Below are 22,699 nucleotides of genomic sequence, written 5' to 3' on the forward strand. Positions count from 1 at the left end.
CTTAGGCAAGTACTTTCCTTGTTAGTAAATTAAGTGAAAGAATTTGTGGATGTTCCCTGAGGGGTTTTTTTTGTTTGTTTGTTTGTGTAAGTTAATGATGTAAGGCCCACTAACAGCCACATAGTCTAAAAATACTTACGAAATCCACAAAGGAGTGACAGGCTGCTCCTGATGCTTTGGTAGAGTGAGAATTTGGTAATCTGCTAGAGATTATATTGCTGAGAAACTATTAGGGAAAAGTATTTTTAAAATAGTGAAGGCTGTATATGTATCTAAGCCCCTATGGTAGACTTAAAAAATACTAATTTAAATGAGTTTTAGGTTGATTGGTTGGTTGGTTTCCAAGTAACCTGTTTCTCTTCCTGTCATGTCTTTTTTGCAGAATCCAGACTCCAAAATGATGCAAATCAACCTGACTGGATTTTTGAATGGAAAAAATGCTAGAGAATTTATGGGAGAACTGTGGCCCCTGCTCTTAAGTGCACAAGAAAACATCGCTGGAATTCCTTCTGCTTTCCTAGAACTGAAGAAAGAAGAAATAAAACAGAGACAGGTAATAGCCTTCTCTTTTGTGTGCTGTTGATTTGAGACAGTAGTGTCCTGACTGCCAAGCCACTTTAACTTTCCCATGACCCAGCTGCCGTCTGCATGCTGTTTTGCTTTGCCGTAATGTATTTAAATGTTCGGTTTTGGTTCTCCACTTGTTTCCTTCCAACCCAAACACTGAGTTTAGAATGTCTTTTACCAAGACTCCAGTAATTTAAATGAAAAAAAAAAAAAATGTAAAAGGTAAGTACAGGCTCGTCATATAGGCAATGCATATTACATAAAAAAAGAATATTAGTATGAAGCTGAAAAGAATTTTTAAAAATAAACTTTTAAAAACATCCATTCCCTTTAATTCAGGGATTAATTTTCTGGAAGTATTTATTTAGTACCAATCTTAGTGTGTGCCTGTAGTGGACGAAGAAAGAACGGTTTTGTTGAAAAGCAGAAGCTGATGAAATGACAGTTATAGCATTGGTGTTTGCCAGATGTGCAAAGTCTTCTTTAATTTGCTTGTTGATCTCAAATACTCAGCTGTTTACTTGGAAAACATGTCCTTTGCAGATTGAACAAGAAAAGTTGGCATCTATGAAAAAGCAAGATGAAGACAAAGATAAGAGGGATAAGGAAGAAAAAGAAAGCAGCAGAGAAAAAAGGGAGAGGTCTCGAAGCCCACGAAGGTACAATACAATGGATGTGTGCCTAATGTACGATGCTTTAGGTATTAAGGTGCTCTGTGTGTAGGAAGTTAGACAGTTACTAAGGAAGCTAGCTGCACTATTCAGGGGATTTCTTCCATCAATACAATTTTTATGGTGAGCTGTTGCTTGCCTCTGGATTAAAATATTTTATCTGTTGCTTGAGACAGATGATTTGACTGTACCTGTCTCTGAAATCTTGGTGAATGATTCAAATCTTAATTCTTGAATCAAAAATCTAGATATGCCCTGGCTGGTGTGGCTCTGTGGATTGAGTGCTGGCCTGCAAACTGAAAGGTCACCAGTTCAATTCCCAGTTAGGGCACATGCCTGGGTAGCAGGCCAGGTGTCCCCAGTTGGGGGCGTGCAAGACAACCTATCGATACATCTATCACATACCTATTTTCCCTCCCTCTCTCTAAAAATAAATAAATAAAATCTTTCTTTAAAAAAATCTAGACTTGTTACCCATGTTGCTTTAGATTACATGTAGTATTTAATTAGTCATTTTTAATATTTATCCAACTCTTCCCTATGTTTCCTTTTTTATTAGAAATCTGTGTCCATTAACTGTTCATATTATACTTTTCTAATTCCTTATTCTGCTTTCCTTAGATGGTTGTACTGAACCCAAAACAGATCATTTATTTGTTTTCTTCTTCCTTCCATTGAGACTATGGTTAGGTTTCCATTTTTAAAGCCAGGACTCAGCTTCTGTATTTGTGGTCAAAGGTGAGAATTCTATTAGGCTTCTCATTTTTAGGGTTCTGTTGTTTCAGCAATCTGCTGGCCTTAGTAAAGGAAGGAGGTAATTTCTTTGTCCTTTTCATTTATATATTTGATATTAAAACCTACTTATCAAGGAAGCATTACTACAGGGTCTAGCAGAGTGCAGTTGGTATGGGTCTAATAATTTATCGTTTTAATTTGAGCATGTCACCTAAAATGTCATATAATGTGCTTGAGTGTAATATTGTTATGTTACAGAGTTACATGCTTATCATTTTGAAATAAAAAAGGTGTTACTTGTGCTGGGCCCTGTATTTCTAGAGTTAAGCACAAATCGTGGTGGTAACTACTTACTGGTAAACCAGGTCTACTGCTTTACTTCCGGTTGGGGAAACATTGAAAAGGAAAGGGGGCTTCATTCTCAAAAAATACCAGTCTCATGCGAGACTGATCTGTTTCTCTTCTCCTCTGGAGAGCATACTGCTTTATTGCACTGGTCATTTTTCTGGAATACCTAGGCTCTTCCTGATGAACTCTAGTGGAACCTGTGCATCTCGGCTTTTGTCAGGTTTGCGTTTACTGGGGAATGTCTCTTCACGGCTGACCCTTGTACTACTTGGGTTTGAGCCGTGCAGGACCACTTGCGTAGTTTTTTTTTTTCAATAATTGCTGTAAATATATTTTCTCTCCCTGCTGATTTTTTTTAAGTTCCCTTGTGATTTTAGAGTATACAATACATAAAACATTTAAAATATTTTGTTAATTGTGCTATTGGTAAGGCTCTGGTCAACAGTAGGCCATCAGTAGTTTTTAGGGAATTAAAAGTTAAATGAGGATTTCAACTGCATGGAGTGTTGGCGCCTCCAACCCCCTACATTGTTCAAAAGTCAGCTATACTTTTAAGCATCTTTTCCCTCTGAAAAATTGGTCTTTGGTCTCCTCATCTCGGGAACTGATTAAGAACGAAAATCTAGAGTTTCAGGTCAATGCTTCCTCCATTATAGAATGTTTCCATTGGTTTGCTTGCCTTTCTGGTTTTCTCTTGGCCCTTTCCCTATTAGGTAACTGTGGTAAAATATCTTATTTCCATAGGAAACTTAATGGTGTAATTAAAAAGATTAATCCCCACTTCTGCCTTTACCCTCCCCCCACCCAATCCACATTATTCAAAAACCTGAAAAAAACTGCTTTCATCCTAGACGCAAATCCAGATCTCCTTCCCCTAGAAGACGGTCTTCCCCTGTCAGGAGGGAGAGAAAGCGCAGTCATTCTCGATCTCCCCGTCACAGAACCAAGAGCCGGAGTCCTTCCCCTGCTCCCGAAAAGAAGGAAAAAACTCCAGAGCTCCCAGAATCGTCAGCGAAAATAAAAGAGCCTTCAGTACAAGAGGCCACTTCTACTAGGCGAGTACAGAAAAATTCATTTATAAATACCACAGTTTTAGGCAACTAAGTTCAAATTGTGTAGGTTATAAGTGAGATGCCCCAAAGGAAACCATCGCTTTCTGTTTATAGTCTTTCACATGTTTTACGTATTATAACTTGCTTTCCCCCCAATATTGTGAACAACTGTGCACTTGAAGAAAAATGTGTGCAGTGAGAACTGTTAGTTGCTGTCACTGGATTTCAGTGATCTTTTAGAGCTCGGAAGAAGTCTTCAGAGATTTGGAAAACTTTTTATAAAGAGAAATAACTTTATTCATTGAATTATGACTTAGGAGTCTGAGCACAAGAGGGAGAAAATAAGCTTTTTTTTTTTTTTCTTTCCCCCCCAGCGACATTCTGAAAGTTCCCAAGCCTGAACCCATACCAGAGCCTAAAGATCCTTCTCCGGAGAAAAATTCCAAAAAAGAAAAGGAAAAGGAGAAGATCCGACCAAGGTCTCGGTCACGTTCCAAATCAAGATCCCGGACACGTTCTCGCTCTCCTTCTCATACTCGGCCTAGACGGCGCCATAGAACCAGATCACGGTGAGTTGTGGCTTTAAGATCTGCATAGAGCTCAGGTCTTACCTGCTACTTTCCCAGACAGAAGTAGGTAACTTGTTTCTTCCTTCCCTCCTTTCTTTTTTTTAAAGATTTTATTTATTTATTTTTAGAGAAGGGGGAAAGGAAGGAGAGAGGAAGAGAAGCATCAGTGTGTGGTTGCCTCTCACACGCCCCCTGCTGGGGACCTGGCCTGCAACCCAGGCATGTGCCCTGACTGGGAATCAAACCCGTGACCCTTTGGTTTGCAGGCCAGCACTCGGTCCACTGAGCCACACCAGCCAGGAAGATAACTAGTTTCAAAGCAGTAGAAAACATTTAGTAAAATGTTATTCTTTGGATTTACAGAGAGAATTTGAGGACACTTTCTGTATACCATAAAATCTCTACATAAATGGAATTGTATCCCTTGAAATCCATTTTTCTTTTTTAATATAGCTGTTGAGAAAACTGTGTCAAACAATTCATTCCATGTTCCTGATTTATTCAGGCTCTAATTTTGTTTGTTATGGCAGATCATACTCACCTAGAAGGCGGCCAAGCCCAAGAAGGCGGCCATCTCCTCGAAGAAGAACTCCACCAAGACGAATGCCTCCTCCACCGAGGCACAGAAGGAGCAGATCTCCAGTGAGACGGTGAGTTTCCTTTTCTTCTTTTAATTTGGAAGTGTCAGGTATAAGAATGCACCATACGTTGTTTTAGGCGCATGTGTGTTTGTGTTAGCGCCCCCTGGAAGAAAACTCATGAGTAGCAGAGGATGCCTTCCCGAGGCTCTGTCTCGCTTGAGTGTAAAGGCTGTTATTTTCAAAGAAAAATAATGGGAGTGGAATGTTGGAAAATAAAAAGAAGAAATTCACCATCTTATTGATACCTCTTGTTAACTTTTGTCCTTTGAGATTCCACCAAGAAATCCTGTCAAGTAAGGAAGTTAGTCACCTTCCCTCTTTTTAGTTACCACGGCTTCTGAAAAGTAGATGACTACAGAGCCAGTAAGCTGCCTTTTACCAGTATTGAAGTAATCCACTTGCATGAATTATACTTTCATATTTAAAGGTTTTTTGTCATCATAGAAATGAGTGCTTACTATAAACAATTCAAATAGAAATAACAAAGTTGAAAATTACCCAGCCCTGGCCAGGTGACTCATTTGGTTAGAGCATTGTCCTGGTGCTCCAGGGTTGTGGGTTCGATCCCTGGTCAGGGCACATACAGGAGTCAACCAACAAATGCAAAAATAAGTGGAACAAGAAATAGATGTGTTTCTCTCTCCCTTTCTGTCTCCCCCTCCCTCCCTCCCTCCCTCCCTCCCTCCCTCTCTCCCTCTCTCCCTCTCTCTCTCTCTCTCTCTCTCTCTCACCAGTATTTTAAAAATTGCCCATAATCCCATTCCATAGATTATTAGCAGTTTTGTGTCTGGTTGTTTTTTAAGAGGTTAGGCATTAAAATAACCCTCTTAATAACTGTTCTTTTTTAAAAAATCATCTTAAAGTCAGCATAAAGTAAAATGTTTTAATCTGTCACTTAACGAAAAAGATTGTTGCTGTATCTGTTGAAAATAGTGGCCTGGAGCATAGCAAAAAATGTGTGCCTACTTAATATTCAATTTATTTGTTTTTGGAAAGAACTCTGATGGTTATGCTTGAGATTATACTTAAATACCAGAATTTTATGATTTTGAGCCTTTTAAGGTTATTTTTCAGGTAACCAAATCAACTTGGAAGAATAAGCTCCATAATTTTTGTTTGTTTTCTGTAGTCTGGGGTTTTTCAGAATTCCCATTGTTTCTTTTTAAAGATAATTTTTTCTATGGGGAAGAGTTGTCAAGGTATATTGAACCATTTTTATAACTGTTAAAAATTACAGAATTGATGTTAACTAATGATAAATGAGACTGATATAAATTAGGTCAGTCAGTTTAGGTGTCACACTTCTAAAATTGATTATTTCTCCATAGGAGTAAAGTAATACTAGTGGTTTCTAGTACAAGATTAGTGGAAACAGCTATTTCTTAATATTGGAGTTTTGCAAGCAGCATGCTTTAATTGTGCTTACTGAGCCACTTAGCAATCAAAATATTTTGCAGATTGTGTAAGATTCCCTTTCAGGCAGTTTTTATCTCACACTTAAGGTAGGGTTTCTTTTTTTCAGGTTCTCAGGAACTCTTCTGCCAAAGGTGAATTCTGCAGGTACACATAATTGCAACAGAACTTAGCACACATTTTGCCGCAGAATTCGAGAGGCCCCTGCTTCTAAGTTTATGTAGCTAAATGAATTCCTAATCTTGCACATCTCTTCAAAAATGCAACGTAAAGGTTGCTTGACATTGTGTTATTAAATAGAAAATACTTTGCTGCCCAAATTTTGTATGCAAACCCCAAAACACTGATATCTTTCCTAAGGAAGACAGAGCCTGATTAGTTACTTTAGCACCCAGCATATTTTATAACTGGAAGGTAACTCAGACATGATTTTTCAGAATAACTTACTTCTTTATAGTCTCAAACTAGCTGTTTCCTGTGTTAGGTTATGGTTTGTTTCCCATTTTTTTAAAAACTCTTTTTTCTGCTTAGCTACATAAACTCAAAAGTTGGATAAAAATGGCTGTATTTTTGCATAAACTTTACATACCTGGATGGTCATTCGTTGTAAATGCGCAGTTACTGAGTGTGAACATTTATTCCACAGAAGACGACGTTCATCAGCATCCTTGTCTGGGAGTAGTTCGTCATCCTCTTCATCTCGTTCCCGGTCGCCGCCAAAGAAGCCTCCTAAGAGGACATCCAGCCCCCCTCGAAAAACACGTAGGTTGTCTCCTTCAGCAAGTCCTCCAAGGCGAAGGCATAGACCATCACCTCCAGCAACTCCTCCGCCGAAAACTCGTCATTCCCCAACACCCCAGCAGTCAAACCGTACGAGAAAAAGTCGTGTTTCTGTCTCTCCAGGGAGAACTTCAGGTAAAGGTAAAAATCGAACAAATAACAACTACGTTCTTTCTTCATGTGCCTACAAAGTGCTCGGTCAGTAGTTGGCCACCCCCTCTTCCCTTCAAAGTATGAAGCAGCTGAGTAACATTTGTATCTGATGTATTTTGTAAATTGCTTAGAGGATCCCTTTTCTTTCCTGCTTTATGTCCTTGGGATTTGTTCAAATAGACTTTATATGTGTGTTGTTTTTAGCAGTGCCTTCTGGCGTTGAGTAGGTAGAGAAATGTGTTTATCAGTCCAGTTGTTTGATTTGGGGTAACTTACCAAAGTCATGTTACCGTGGTAGGGGTCATTACATTACTGTGAGACCCCTGGACTCCCCTCCCTACCCCCAAAGATTTTTTTGTTTGATCTTATTTGAGGACTTCATATACTTTTTAAAATCTTGGCCTTACTTTGCTCTCTGAAGGATGTGGTAGCCGATTTCTCTTTAAATTTAGGCTCTAGGCAGGGTTCTTGAGTGTCATTGTTCCTTTCCCTGTAGATTGATTTTGAGGAATCTGTGATCCTGCCAGGCAAGGAGATACTAGCTGTATTAGTCTGTGTGAAGGCATGTTGGGGTTTCTTCCTTTAGTGTCAGATACATGGTATAGGATCTTTTGGAGCAGAATTGGGCCTTCGGTACTCCGGGAGAGAATGGGAGAGACAGCCTAACGGGTGAGTAGGGAGGGAGGGGCATATCTCAAAGGCTGCTGCAGTAATTGAATTTTAAGGAGCAACACACAGTTGCTCTGATCACATTGCACCCAACAGAATGGGGATAGGCAAAATTTTGACTATATTTTAATGAATTTAACATGTTTGGGATTTCTAATAAGCATTCTACTGCTTCATCTCCCTTTCTCCACCAGCCTGGCACTCTGTTGATATCCAGAAGGGCAAATTTTGCTTACCCCTTTTGAACTCTGTTACAATCAGGTATAGAAGATAAGCTGTCAGACTGAAAGGGGGATCATGGGAATCTATTCAGAGTATGTATAGATGGTTTTCTGAATTTTAACAGGTTAATTTGATGATACATGATTAAATATTACATGGTCATTTTTCTCGAATTAGCTCTGTAGGCCTAGACAGGGAGCTGGATAAGAATGAAGAAGCCTTTAGGTCTTCCAGGTTCAGGTTTAATTTAAGTATGGATGAGGTCAGGATCACTTTTTGTACCCTCGTGTCCCGTGTTACTTTTTGTTCAAGATTGGGAAAACCTCAGTCTGTCCATAGTCCCTGGTCACCATGTCCAAGTCAGATGCTGTTGTCCTGACCTGACCTAGTTTTTCTTTCCTATGAAGTGTTGGGACTCCTGAATATATTCTTTCCTTTATCTGGAGCCAGGAAACTCTCTAGTGAAAAAAATGTTGTAAATGCTGTTACTTGCCACTTTGCAAAAACATATCCACTTAATGGTTTTCCTGTTTACATTGTATAGCCAAAGGGTAATAAATTTACCTGGACAGGACTGACTCACTGTTAAAATAGGTTAAGTGTTAAGAATTAGTAATTACCAAGCCTTGGCTGGTGTAGCTCAGTGGATTGAGCGCGGACTGGGAACCAAAGTGTCCCAGGTTCGATTCCCAGCCCCAGGGTACATGCTTGGGTTGCAGGCCATAACCCCCAGCAACTGCACATTGACGTTTCTCTCTCTCTCTCTATCTCCCTCCCTTCCCCTCTAAAAATAAACAAAATCTTAAAAAAAAAAAAAGAATTAGTAATTACCTTTTGAAGACTCTGCGTAGGTACTTACTGCTTGTGTTTTGATGTATTGTTGGAGGAAACAGGTGGCTGCTTTTCAGGGACAAGTCACAGTGGAGATAAGCCACCGTGGGTGGTGGACGCAGGACTAGCGAATGCTGTTTCCGTGGATTCGGGGGTCGATCTCTCCATGCGAGAACAAAACTCAGCCAGAGATGCAGTGTGATCAGTTAGCCAGAGGCTGCCCTCTGACCACGGAAGCTAAATATTGGTTTTAACATCTTGGAATAACTTACAGTGAAATGAACCTAGCCATCTGTGATGAAATTTCAGAGCTAGAAACAACTTTGGAGATTGTCATCAACAAACAGGCTCTCAGGTTAAGGGTTAGGGCCGAGGTCAACCAGCCAGGACTAGAATTTGGGTTCTCATTCCCATTGAAAAATGGATACTTGGGCCAACTTTCGTGTTTCAAAATGCCTGTTGTAATTTCTGGAGGAGGGAAATAGAGAGCAAGGTGAAACTCTTTAGCTTCTGTACTTGGTAATCTGAGTTCACAAATTCCTTTTTTTTTTTTTTGGTAGTCTTCATGCCTAATAAGAGCAATGATATTGAAATTCAATAGACTTTACTGCTGTAATTCATATAGTAGTCACCAATCAAGGCTTTAAATAAAGATTCTGCTGTTGATAGTGGGCAAATGGAGTGGGAAAACAGGCAAGAAGAGTATTTGGGGGAATTTAAGAGGTACATTATTTGTGTAATATGTATTTTCACTTGAAAAGGGTCCTTAGGAAGCATTTTGTAATCAATGGCATGTCATAGTTAGGTTGGTATTATCTTAGTACACAAAGTAATGCTTTGAAGTCAGCAGGGTAGTTAATGAAGTACGTTTACAGGGCATCGATACTTGTAGTGGTGGTAGTTTTCAGTTTAGATCAGTTTAGCCATATAAATTGTACTTGTGGTTCCTCAGTGATTCTACTAATTCCGGTCACAGTGACTTTATAAGTAATCTTTTGGGCAAGTCTGGAAGATTAATAATTCATAGGACTGTTGAAAATAAATTTAAAATACTGGTTTTCCTGTTGATTTTGAAGATTTCTGACTTCATGCTACAATGATTTTGCCCCTTGAATACAAAAAATAAAAATATTTGGATGGGTAAAGTCTTACCTAGGCAAACAAACCTCAATGAAACATTATGTTAATAATGCTGTGATTCAACCAGTCATTGAACTAGAGTAGGGGTATATAGTGGATACTTGTCTAATGGCATAACTGTAATATTATAGTTCGATTGTATTATTTACTAAGTAGGCATTTGCCAGCCATCTTGCAAATAAACTCATTTTTAATGTTTCTTAAGGGAAAATGCATTCTGACATCCAAACACATTTGGAACCCAGCTTTCCAAGGCAGTAACTTGGACATGTGGGTTTATAGATAATTGAATGACTATATATATTTATTTTTTATTTTTATTTTATTTATTTATTTTTTAAGAATTGGAGATTAACTGCCACTTGAAAGTGAGGAATACTGATGGGGAGGGGCAGCGCCTCAAATCCTTAAAAAATTAAAGCCTTTCTATTTTATTAAAAAAGACTTTATTAAAATATAAGCTTTAAATGCATTTATAGTGTTCCCATAGTTCATGATAACTAGGTGTTAACCATTCTTTACCCAGTCTGTCAGTTTGTCCAAAAGGCTTATTAGGTAGTATCATTAATAAAATGTCAGTCGCTTTATTTTTTATTTATTTATATTTTTATTTATTGATTTTAGAGAGAGATAGGAAGTAGAGGTAAGGGGAAAAATATCGATTTGTTGTTCTACTTATTTATGTATTCATTGATTGAGTCTTATATTTGCCCTGACTAGGGATCAAACCTGCAACCTCAGAGTATTAGGACTATACTCAAACCAACTGAGGTACCTGGCCAGGGCTAAAATGCTGGCTATTTACAGTGGTGAATTCTCCAGTTTGACTCCTTTAGCAAAGATGAGATTGCTGTTTTAGATTGCTAATTCTTTTAACTTAATGCCCCTTGAATAAGCCTATATAGAATTTTGAATATAAATGTCTATTAAATGAAATGTGTGTACGTTCTAGGTCAAACATTTCAGGTAATTGCTTTAATGACTTAAAATAATTGTAAAGATCCTGAGGGAAAATCACATTGTCCCTTTTTTTTTAAGAGGGGAGAGAGGAGAGAGAAACATCCATGTGCAAGAGATACATGGATTAGTTGCTTCTCACAGGCCCCCAACTGGGCGACCTGGACTGCAGCCCAGGCCTGTACCCTCACTGGGAATTGAACTGGTGACCTTTCGGTTTGCAGGCCTGTGCTCGATCCATTGAGCCACAGCAGCCATGACTATACTTTATTTCAGTTGAAGCAATTAATAGACACAACTAGTAATTGTTGGGAATTAAAGCCTATACCCTAGAAATAGTGTTGGGGTCAGATCCTATTTCACTTAAGTTATGTGTGACTTTGAAGTCACTTCTATTTAAACCTCAGTTTTCTCTTCTTATAAAATGAAGGGACAGGGGGAGTGTTATTAGCAACAGTACCTAACATAGCCAGCATACAAAATGTAGTTGTCATAATTTTCCTTTCAATTGTGGAAAGAGAAGTTAGATAATTTATAACTTACTCCAGCTCTCCTACTGCCTCAGGTATGTTTCAGAGCTGCTGCTGCTGCTGCTTTTTTCCTTCCTTCTTTTTTTTTTTCTTTAGGCTTTGGAAAGACTCTTCCAGCCTTAGTATTTAATTCTTCTTACCATTGTGAAGGTCTGCTTTTTGAATAGGTACTTTAAATACCTCATGCTATTGTGAAGGTTATGCTCTACATAATGAGTGTTCAGCCTTTTGGTTTGCTAGTTCATTCCTCCTCTTCAGACCATACATCTTTCTCTGAAAATTTCAGCAGATCTAATTTCTTAATCATTTATCATGTTTTCTTCATCTCCCCATAGTGGGTATTTCTGACAGCTTTTATGCTGATACGGCCTCCGTAGACAGAGTTAAGTTGCGGGGAGCGCGCGGAGGCCTGCTGAGCTGAGTGCCTTGCGCAGCAGCCTCAGGCTCGCTCTACTCAGAGACGGCTCCCAGCTTCTTAGCTGTTGTTTCTTTCAGGTGACTCTCTAGATTCTAAATCATTAGAGAACTTTTTGAGACTTCTCAGCATTTAAACATTCTTGCTTGTACTTTAGGTACAGTTCAGATGATGACAAAAAGGTCTTACAGAATTTTGTAATTCTCTGTATTTTCTTCATGAAAATAGTTGCACCTATTTTTATATTGTTAAGATGTCTTGTGAAGCTTTGTTTTGTTTTCTTCTTGTAAGTGGGGTTTTTTTTGTTTGTTTGTTTGCCATATTCTTCAGTGACAAAACATAAAGGAACTGAGAAAAGAGAGTCCCCTTCACCAGCACCCAAGCCTAGAAAAGTAGAGTTGTCTGAATCAGGTAAGTTCTGTGTGTTTGTTTCAAGCCAAACGAGACCTGCTGCATATTTGGTCAGACCCTCTGGTTAAAGATTAATTACGGGCCATGGCTTAGTGGTTGAGAGCCAGGACTCTGAAGCCAGACCAGCCTTGTGTGAACCCCAGGCTCCAACTACCTAACTGCTTTTTGTTTAATTACTTAATTTATCTTAGCCTCATTTTTGTCATATCTGAAATGTGGATAATAGTATTGTCCTTTAGGTTTTTGTTAACTAACTGAAATAATGTTTATAAAGTGCTTGGCACTTAGCCTGACCTGTTGTAGCAAATGCCTCAATAAGTAAGTTTATTTTTATTATATTTGGTGGTGATGGTTTAAGATGGTATTTTAAGCTCCTCCTTCTTTGTAAAAAGAAATACACACACACACACACACATACGTGGTGGTTGTATTGTTCAACCTAACCAGATAGAAGTTTAAGAGACCATTTCCCAATTCAAATCTGTTACATTTTCTGTAAGCATAACTAAAGAAGCACTTTCTAAATGCATCCGTCTTTCAGAAGAAGATAAAGGCAGCAAAACGGCTGCAGCAGACTCTGTGCAGCAGAGACGCCAGTACAGACGACAGAACCAGCAGTCTTCATCCGGTACGGGCACCGATTACATTTTTTCTACCTGCATTTTCTAATAAAAAGTACTTAAGATGTGCCTATCTGTCAGTATAGTGAGTAACTTAGGAGAAATGTGTGCCTACATAGAAATAAAGTATCAATCTGCAGAGTGCAGCAATAAAAAGGGGAGGGTGTATGGAATTAGAAAAGTATCATTCTTTTCCCAGTCTCCAGTCCTGTTTCCCAGAGCTTTATTCAGAAAAATTTTTTGATGGAGGGAGAGAGAGAGAAACACTGATTTGTTGCTTTACTTAGTTATACATTCATAGGCTGATTCTTGCATGTGCCTTGACCGGGAATCAAACTCATAACCTTGGGGGACAGCTCTAACCAACTGAGCAACCTGGCCAGGACGATTCAGACATTTTCTGTATACACGTAAGCATCTTCGATTTAAAAAGAAAAAAACATGCCCTGACTATTGTGGCTCAGTGGATTGAGTATCGGCCTGCAAACCAAAAGGTCTCTGGTTTGATTCCCAGTCAGGGCTCATGCCTGGGTTGCTGGCCAGGTCCGCAGTAGGGGGGTGCACAAAAGACAACCACACATTGATGTTTCTTTCCCTCTTCCTCCCTTGCTCCATCTCTAAAAATAGATAAATAAAATCTAATTAAAAAAAAGAAAAAAAAAACAAACCCACACAAGCCCAAATTGTAGGTTATGTTGCCTGCCTTTTTAATGTAATACATCTAGACATCTTTCACTGTTCTTAAAGATCCATATTTTTTTTATAGCGGGGGTGTTTTGTTTTGTTTTGTTTTCCTACCATACTTTTAAAAAAATTTATTTACTTTTAGAGAGAGGGGGAAAGAAGGAGAAAGAGAGGGAGAGAAACATTAATGTGTGGTTGCCTGTCACACACCCCCTACTGGGGATCTGGCCTGCAACTCAGGCATGTGCCTTGACTGGGAACTGAACCAGAGACCCTTTGGTTCTCAGGCCTGCACCCAATCCACTGAGCCATACCAGCCAGGGCACATACTTCTTTATTGTAACAATATTTTGTAATTTAGTGAGCCAATTGCCTATTTGTACATTTAGGTTGTTTCCAGTTCTTTTTGTATACTGTGTGAAAATATTTGTAAAATAATAATTGAAAATAAAAATTTTGAATTAGAGTATGTGCACAGAAACTTGACTTTTAAACCTATGTTCTGACTTTATTAGCTCAGTTAGCATTTGTGGCTGAGTCTGGACACTACCTTTTTTTTCTTCCATTTATAAAATGGAAACCAAAGCATCCCACGGTGGCATTGAGTTAGTTAAAAGTTACATGCCTTTTGCAATACTTTTTAAGGTGAGGTTAATGATGGAAAGGTTAGAAAATGCTCATAGATTTTGGGTGTTTTGGGTACTTGGAAATTGGTTTTAAATTTATTTTTTAGTATTTGGAGAACAGTTGTTAGTTATTTTAAGTTAAGGAAGCCATGCGCCAACAATAGAGCTTTTCTCTTTGCAGTCTTAGATGTTTGCTACCAGGCCTATAGGAAATGTCGCATATGTATTTGCTTGGTAAATGCTAGGGACATGGAAGTAAGTTATTCAAACCCTGATAAGACTTTCCATAACCTTTAAAGTGCTTACAGTAGTAACAGTCAAGTAATTGAGTGCTTTTTAAGCTTTACTTAGTTTTTAGGAAAATGACTAGATTCTTAGAAGTCATTGGGTCTCCATGAATAGTGCTGTGGAAATGATTTCTATAACCTATTTGTGTAATAATAATGATTGTGTATATTTGTTTGTAATCGGTTTTCAAGTCCCTGAGCAGACAGTGGTATTGCCTCTCTTAGAGGTGATGGTTGTATACATATTTGTGGACTTGCTCGTTTGGACGCTCCGCCCACTTAGATTCAGAAAGCGCGGGCACTCTTTTGAGCACAGGCCTACTGTAATATTTTGTTTGTATGTAATTGTAGATTCTGGCTCCTCCTCTTCCTCAGAAGATGAGCGACCCAAGAGGTCCCACGTGAAGAACGGTGAGGTGGGCCGGCGGCGGAGACATTCGCCTTCCCGCAGTGCCTCTCCATCCCCCCGGAAGCGCCAGAAAGAGGCCTCCCCTCGGTAATGGCTTTTCGTCGGTAGTCCTCCTTGCTGTTCTGTAGTGATGAAACGTCCTGACTACGAGATGGGCTGTGGGCTTACTTTAGAATTCGTCCAGCTCCTTGATTTCAAGGATGGATGGACATGCTCACATTTTGTTGCGGGGCGGGGCGGGGCGGGGGGGTTGCTTTGTTTGGTGGTTATTGGCTAATTAATGAGAACTTTGGGAGTTTTGTACCACTATGTGATATGTGGGCATGATTGAAAGAATACCAGTTAAATTGTAGCATTAATTCCTGAACAATTTTGAATGTTTAAAATATATATTTCCATTAATGATACTTAACGCCATTGAAGTAAATAATTTGGTGAATGGAATTCTTGACGTTTGTTTTTCTCCACTGCTCTCAGGATGCAGATGGGAAAGCGATGGCAATCGCCAATGACTAAAAGGTTGGTTAGACACTACTTTGTAACTCAGGGCTACGCGTCAAAGTTGTAGTGACTTGATTCCCTGTTTAGGTGACCCTGTCCAATTCCTAGGTGCGCGGTGGGTGGAGAAAGTCCTCAGTTGTTTTAGTTTAATTATGTGTCTTTACACATCAGATCAATGATAGAATTGTACACTGTTCATTTTAGAATGTTATTTGAAGTTAGATTTTTGTACAGTTAGAAAATCTGTAGTAACAGCACCCAGGTTTAGTGGGGAAGGACTTGGTGGTGACATCAGGGATGGCAAGAAGAACTGTGCAGAGACTCAGAAAGTGAAAAAGGAGTGTAAGGCCTCGGCCCCTGCTCAGCGTTTCCTATGGTAGGCAGTTAGGTTTGCACATCTTCGTTAAACCTTTTTGATTGTTGGTGTCTGTGAGACCCAAAGCCAATAACATTTTAGAGTCAAATCACACCTAGACAGCTTTAAGTGAAGCCTGTCTCCTGAGTTTAAAAAAAGAAAAAAAAAAAACAGGCCCTTGGAGTCGTGAAGTGAACCTTTCGGGGTCCCGGGTCTTAAATGACGTATGCTACACTGTCTTCACTGGTCTTTTGTTTTGAGGGTTTAGCTGCCACTAAATTTCTAAGTATTTGGTCTTCCTAAAACTATCCTGTTCTTATTTTTGGTTCTGTTTTTGAAGCTGTTTTATTTTAGGTAGTCTCATTAGTAAAAGTGTTTTCTTGGACAGCTTCTTTGGAACCAGTCAGCAGTGCTCATGGTGGGGCTAAGCAGTGCATTTGTACCATGGAAGTAACTATTACTTGTCAATAAAAAATGAAAGCCTAAAAAAGATAAATTTAGGTGTTAGTTTCCAGCTATAATTACCTCTGGCTTCTGTCAAATTGCTAGTACAGCAGATGAAAAATTACAAAATCAGTTTAGTGGTGAGACTTCTTCCCTTTCTCCCACCCCCCAAATTATGGAACTGTTTTCTTTACTGGAAAAAGATTTCTCACTACAGTGAAATCAATGTTTAGGTTTATTGCCTTGTCCTGGGATATTTTTCTTTTGTTTCTCCTCATTTTAAAAAGGTACTAAATTGTACTAGTAGCCTCAAATTTAGTGGTTTTGGAAATTGCCATCAGGCGTCTGGGATTTAGAGATGGAGAGAGAATTGTTTGGGATTATGCTTCAGTATTTATTGTATTTTAAGAGGGGAAATACAGCCTGGTTTCTAGAATTTTTTGTGTAAAGTTTAAACATTGAAAAATGTATTTTCCATGCTCTTAAACGCTTGTCTTTGCGAATGGAGCACTCCTTAACCTAAAGGACACGAAGTATGTTGATTATACTTAGTGTAGCTGATCGTGTCTTAGGTGCTTGTCACATCTGTAGCCTGTCTCTGTTACCAGTGTGGCTGGTGAAGCGGGATTGCTCTGAGGACGTCACGGCAGAGATCACAGCCTGGCCCCCTGTTACAGGACTGCTCTGTTCCTGAAGACGTGAGGGGCCAAGGGCCGCATCCCATGGAGGCTTACTGCAGCTGAAACTTAGGGGAACACTTTTCTACTCAACAATTTGCAGTCTTCACACATTTGAAGGCTTAGTTTGGCATTAGTGTTCAGAGTAGCTAGAAAATGCTTAGCTGTTTTTTTTTTTCCTTTTTTTATTTATTTTTAATCCCTGAAATGTGTGCCTTACCAGATCATTTAAGAAACTGTAGCTTTCAGATCATAGAACCATGTGCTATGAGGACTCCAGTTCACTGAAAAGTGATTGTCAGCTTTTTCTGGCAGTTCCTTGAGTTATGCTACTTTGGTGGGGGTTTTATTTATTCTTACTCTTCCAGCTATTTTCTTACATAGAAACGAGACACTGAAGGTCATTGCTGAAAGGAACCTTTAGTTATTTTACAAATGAAACAGGCACAATATATCTCTCAGGTCATTAGTGTATCATAATAGATTCTAATCTAAGTTCAAGTTTTAATGACTTTCTATTTTATTTAAAGTTTTATAAACAAATGGGGAGTATATTTTTAAAGAGAAATCACTTACCCAAGAGTAGTGGCCTCTTATGCTGTTGTACCTACTGATAACACACTGGGAGTCCTGGCTCAAGTCACCTCGTCCTCACAGTTCATGGATGTAGACCTTTGCTTTTCTTCTTTTTAAGTTAAAACCCAAATGTTTTTTTTCCATTTGAAATCTTCATTGCCCGTTGAAACAATAATGCAGTCACCGTGTTTCTCTTCAACCTTTAAGTGTCCTTTTTTGTGATCAGTAGTTCGCCGTCTCCGTTTCATTCATCTGAAGCTAATCTGTTATTGCCTCTTGTGGTTTATATTTTAAATCTATTCAAAGTGAAGTCTTAGTCCCCACAAGGCATAAACAAATACAAGTTGAAAATTTAATTTAGTAATGATTTCAGAAATTTCTTCTGCTCTGTTTAACAGCGCTCTCCTTAGTTTTAAAGGGAAACCAAGACCAGTAAACTTGAGACAATATTTTCAGATTCACAGGAAGCACCAGTAGCCTACTGGGCAAGAAATTCAAATTAATTACATTATTTGGCTACTTTGTATACACAGATTTACCCAGAAGGTGGCAAACTGGCTTAGTGTATATTTTAATGTGTTTGTAGGAAGGTGTCTGTGAGTTAGTCTAGTCGATATAGTCGTATATTCCAGGCGTGCTTTCTCTGTCGGTTGTGTGTTGGTGAGCTTGGAATTGAGATGTGTGTGACCTTATCTACACTTTAACCAGGTCGGTCCCAGTGATAGCTTAGTGCTCAGACTGCTGTGGTCCTTATCTTTGGGACAGTGTTTTTACTCAGTAGTGTGCAACTCTGGAACAGTGGGAATACATCAAAAATTCAAGAATTTGGAGCTATGACACCCAGATTTGGGGCCTTAAGCTGCTGGTGACTGTTAGAATTTAAAATATCTTTGTTAGAATATTCAGTTTTTCTAGGCTTCAGTGCATTGTTCCTAATAAGGAATTGGAGAATCACCTTGTGAGCCTTTTCAAAATAATACTGGCTAGACCATAGCCCAGACCTGATGAATGCGAAGCTCAGATAAGTTTCCTAGGTGATGGCGGTGTATGTGCCAGTTTCACAGCAACGCTCTGACACAGTGTTTTCAAACTTGCTTCGTAATGTTAAGACTAAGACTACTTTATACCATGACCCAGACTCCATATTTATATACTGGAACAAATTTCATTAAAAAATATATGCCCTTACTCTAAGTAATGTTCTGATTTTCTATTTTTTTAAAAAACGCTGGCTCATACCCAGGGTCTTAACTGATAGTATTGACCTGTAGTTTGTAAAGCACCGTTCTGGGGGATAGAGGAATAGTTGTTGCACTTTGGGTTAACAGTGATTGAAATGGTGTTGTTTGGATTACTTAATTGTAAATGCTACTAACTCAGAATCAACTGTAATTCTTCTTTGGTTCAGTGGTAGACGAAGGAGAAGTCCCTCCCCACCACCCACCAGAAGGCGACGCTCTCCTTCTCCTGCTCCACCTCCTCGGCGGCGTAGGTCCCCCACCCCACCACCGCGGCGGAGGTGCGTGATCAGATATGCTTGTTGAATCCATGGAGCAACTTCAAATCTTTATGACTGCAGTATCTGTTACAGTGGCATTGCTTGGCCATTCACAAACCACTGCCTATTATGTGATTCCATTTATATGAAAAATCAGAACACACGAATCTGAACAGTGGATTCGTGGTGCTGGGGTGGGCGTGGGGGTGGAAATGGTTGCACAGCTGCGAATATGCTAAACTGTTGAAATGTACACTTTAGATAGTTGAATTTTATGCTGTCTGAATCATACCAGTCAAGATACTGGCTAAAAAGATGAAAACACGGTTTAGTGATTTCAAAGGGAAAAGTTTGGGACAGGACAAAAGTAGTTCAGTTTTAACAGAAAATAATATAATAATAATGCAAAAGTAAACTCTATGTTTCACTTACTCAAAACTGTAAACCTGCTTTTGCCTCACCCTGTATTAGTTAAGAACTCCCAGCACACACTTGTCTTAACTAAGGAATCAAAGTTAACATCCTTGGTAATGCATATTGGTGTCACATAATTTCTGGATACCTCTGCAGTATCCTTACCAATTATGTAGAAACTCAGGGTAATTATTAGGAAATACCAGACAACCCCAATTTGAAGATCATTCTACAAAGGAACTGACCAATACTCTTTAAAAAATGTCAATTATGAAAGACAGAGTAACAGTTACAAATCAGCAGAAACTTTTAGGACACATGGCAACTAAATGCAATGTAGGATTCTGATTTTTAGAACTTGGAACAGAAAAAAGGACGTAAGTGGAAAATGTGTGGTAGTAGTACTTTAGTACTGTTAGTACGGAGATTAATTTTTCCAGTTCTGTGAATTTTTCTATGGCTATGTAAGATAAGTGGCAAATCTTAACTGTTATTGCAACTTTTCTTTAAATCTAAAATGATTTCAAAATAAAAGTTCAGGGAAAATTTGTAATGACATTACCAAGCAGTAAAATGGCTACTACCACTCTTGTGTACCTGTCATGTGCCAGGTAAAGTGCTAGGTGTTTATGTGCTTTATCTTCAGTCCTCAAGATGATCTTGCTTGGTAGGTGGTACTGTTCCCATTTTTCAGGTAAAGAAGTAGAGATTCATAGTTACTAAGATTGCTCAAGGGCAAAATGGAACTGCATTCTACCTTGTTGTTCATTGTCTGGGCAGTAAAATATTTTGAGCTCAAGGCCTGAACATTTCAAGAACAAATGGTAATTGGACCTGAATGTAGTAGTTAAGTCGAATTCCCAAGAGGCAAGTTAGTGTTGTGTAGGAATTCAGCATTACGAGGAAGGCCAGGTTAGACTTCCACAGGGATTTCACATTCTGGACATTCACATTCTGCCTAGCAGTGAACTTCCATTGAAAAAATGGTTCTTTTTTTTTTTTAAGATGTTATTTATTTTTATAGAGGGGAAGTGAGAGATATATTGATCCGTTGCCTCTTACACACTCCCAGCTGGTGACATGGCCTGCTACCTGGGCCTGTGCCCTGATTAGGCCCAGGAATCGAACCCATGACATTTTGGTTTGAAGGCTGGCACTCAGTCCACCGAGCCATACCACTCAGGGTGAAAAGTGGTCTTTTGAGAAAGAAAATGCAAGATCTCTCTTTGAAGGGGGTGGAGGTACTTTTTAAAGCTTGTGTAGTGAACTCTGGTTTGTAAGAGTCCAAACACCAACGTAGGGGACCACATAGGAAAATGTTGACCTAGTGCAGTCCTGCCAATGTAATGATCTAGTTACTATATGATGATAAAGAATGTTCAGTTTTCTCAAAGCAGTGCAATATTCTCTTCTCAAAAAAACATCATATTGATTTCATTTGGATTGCATTAAATGACTTTTGACAAATTGGAATTCATTATGAAACTGCAAATTTCTCTATTAACCAGAATGTCCTATTTTGTAGTCATTTATGACATACAGGAATTTATTAAGTGATATTTTTACTTAAATGAGGGTAAAGGCATAGCATTTCCACTTAGAAATATACTCCCTTTGCCCGGTGCTAGTACAGTACAGGCAAATACACCTCATTTTGTTGCACTTTCAAATACTGCGTTTTCATCAACACCAAGTCAAGCTCCTCCACCAGCAAAGAGACAGCTCATATGATGGTTAGCATTTTTCAGCAATAAGATATTTTCAAATTAATGTACAAACACTGAAGAGAATGCTATTGTGCACTTAACAGACAGGAGTGTAGTGTAAAAATAACTTTAAAGTGTGCTGAGAAGCCAGTAAATCTTTGACTTGGTTTAGTGAAATGTTGGCGTTGTCACTGTGACCTGACACTGACTGCCATGTCTCTGAGCTGTGCCTGTGTAACCGTATTTGCTGGTTGGTTTTCTTCGTGCACTGCTTCATCTTGTTGGACCTTTCAGTGTAATGATGGTGTATTTTTCCTAGGACTCCTTCTCCTCCCCCACGTCGGCGCTCACCTTCCCCAAGAAGATACTCTCCTCCAATACAGAGGAGATACTCTCCTTCTCCACCTCCGAAGAGAAGAACGGCTTCTCCCCCACCCCCTCCTAAACGAAGGGCATCACCAACTCCACCACCAAAGCGTCGGGTCTCCCATTCTCCACCTCCCAAACAAAGGAGTTCCCCGGCCACCAAGAGACGTTCCCCTTCATTGTCATCGAAACACAGGAAAGGGCCTTCCCCGAGCCGGTCTACCCGGGAGGCCCGGTCCCCCCAACCAAACAAGCGGCATTCGCCTTCACCACGGCCTCGAGCTCCGCAGACCTCCTCAAGTCCTCCCCCTGTTCGAAGAGGACCGTCGCCATCACCCCAAAGAAGGCAGTCCCCGTCTCCAAGTACCAGGCCCATTAGGAGAGTCTCCAGGACTCCGGAACCCAAAAAGACAAAAAAGTAAAAACATTTTATGCCCTTTGGTTAAGAACACTAGCTTACATAGCTCTCCTTGTGTTTTAAAGCTTTTTCTCCCACTTCTCCCTGCCCCCTTTACTAAGAAATTACAGAAAGGAATAAGCTATGAATATGAACTTCCAAGGCGTATTCTAGTTACTATGCAGAGATGCTTTTCTGTTTACAGGGTAGTTCTTTATGGTGTAAACTAAATGCCATAGGATTTTACCTAGTTTTTAGGAGTATCAGCTTTATTGAGGGTATGCTTCTAACACTAACCTGAAGTGATACGTAGAGTAGTTCTTGCATGTCTATGTAAGACTGATAAAAGCAGTCTTCAATACAATACAATACAAGGGAGTGGCTTTGCTAATTTCACACAGAAAGAATCGTTAACAGAATGAAAGAGGATTGTGAGTCTTTGACTATTCTGCAGGAGACTTAGCTAGTATAAATTTGAGTTAGTATCATCAAGTAGCAAAATAAGCATTGTGCAATATTTAAAGTTTGTTACTTAGTTGTATAACGGTAGGTGGTTATTTTCTCTTAGCGAAGATCAACGGTCTTGGATACTAAATGTTCTGTTTTGTTTCCTCATCTAGAGCTGCCTCACCAAGCCCTCAGTCTGTAAGGAGAGTCTCATCCTCCCGCTCTGTCTCAGGGTCTCCTGAGCCAGCAGCTAAGAAACCCCCGGCACCTCCGTCTCCTGTCCAGTCTCAGTCACCCTCCACCAATTGGTCACCAGCGGTACCGGTCAAAAAGGCTAAAAGCCCAACTCCAAGCCCGTCACCGGCGAGGGTACGTGCCTGCCCTGTGTGGGGCATCCTTTGTAATTGTGCGTGGTTGCCTGAAAGCAGAGGAAAGTTGTCGTCTTTGGTGGCTCAGGGGAGCATCGCTTTTTGTGGTTCAGACGCACTCCGAGGAGGAGGCACGCGTTGAGTGGCGGTGGTCGCATAGCACTCCCTGCTTAACGCTCTAGCCGTCTGCTAATCTGTGATCTGATACCGTCAAACGCCG

The 22,699-nt window shown here is 39.6% G+C and overlaps 1 protein-coding gene across 15 annotated transcripts in view; it reads left to right on the forward strand.

The window, feature by feature from the left end:
- Positions 1–22,699, forward strand: part of SRRM1 (serine and arginine repetitive matrix 1) — a 32,144-nt gene that overhangs the window by 5,534 nt on the left and 3,911 nt on the right. For 3 of the 15 annotated variants that reach the window (XM_045858675.1, XM_045858686.1, XM_045858689.1), the window contains 13 exons: positions 383–553; positions 1,111–1,226; positions 3,173–3,376; positions 3,748–3,942; positions 4,473–4,592; positions 6,643–6,917; positions 12,024–12,104; positions 12,646–12,732; positions 14,673–14,817; positions 15,208–15,249; positions 18,692–18,802; positions 21,221–21,685; positions 22,285–22,480. In XM_045858675.1, the coding sequence (XP_045714631.1) occupies positions 383–553; positions 1,111–1,226; positions 3,173–3,376; positions 3,748–3,942; positions 4,473–4,592; positions 6,643–6,917; positions 12,024–12,104; positions 12,646–12,732; positions 14,673–14,817; positions 15,208–15,249; positions 18,692–18,802; positions 21,221–21,685; positions 22,285–22,480 (2,208 nt within the window). The remainder of the gene's footprint in view (positions 1–382; positions 554–1,110; positions 1,227–3,172; positions 3,377–3,747; positions 3,943–4,472; positions 4,593–6,642; positions 6,918–12,023; positions 12,105–12,645; positions 12,733–14,672; positions 14,818–15,207; positions 15,250–18,691; positions 18,803–21,220; positions 21,686–22,284; positions 22,481–22,699) is intronic. The other 12 variants (XM_045858685.1, XM_045858684.1, XM_045858677.1 and 9 more) reach the window with 12 other exon arrangements.

This window comes from Phyllostomus hastatus, unplaced genomic scaffold (genome assembly GCF_019186645.2).
Source record: "Phyllostomus hastatus isolate PE091 unplaced genomic scaffold, TTU_PhHast_1.1 phas_scaffold_182, whole genome shotgun sequence".
NCBI classification, from domain to species: Eukaryota; Metazoa; Chordata; class Mammalia; order Chiroptera; family Phyllostomidae; genus Phyllostomus; species Phyllostomus hastatus.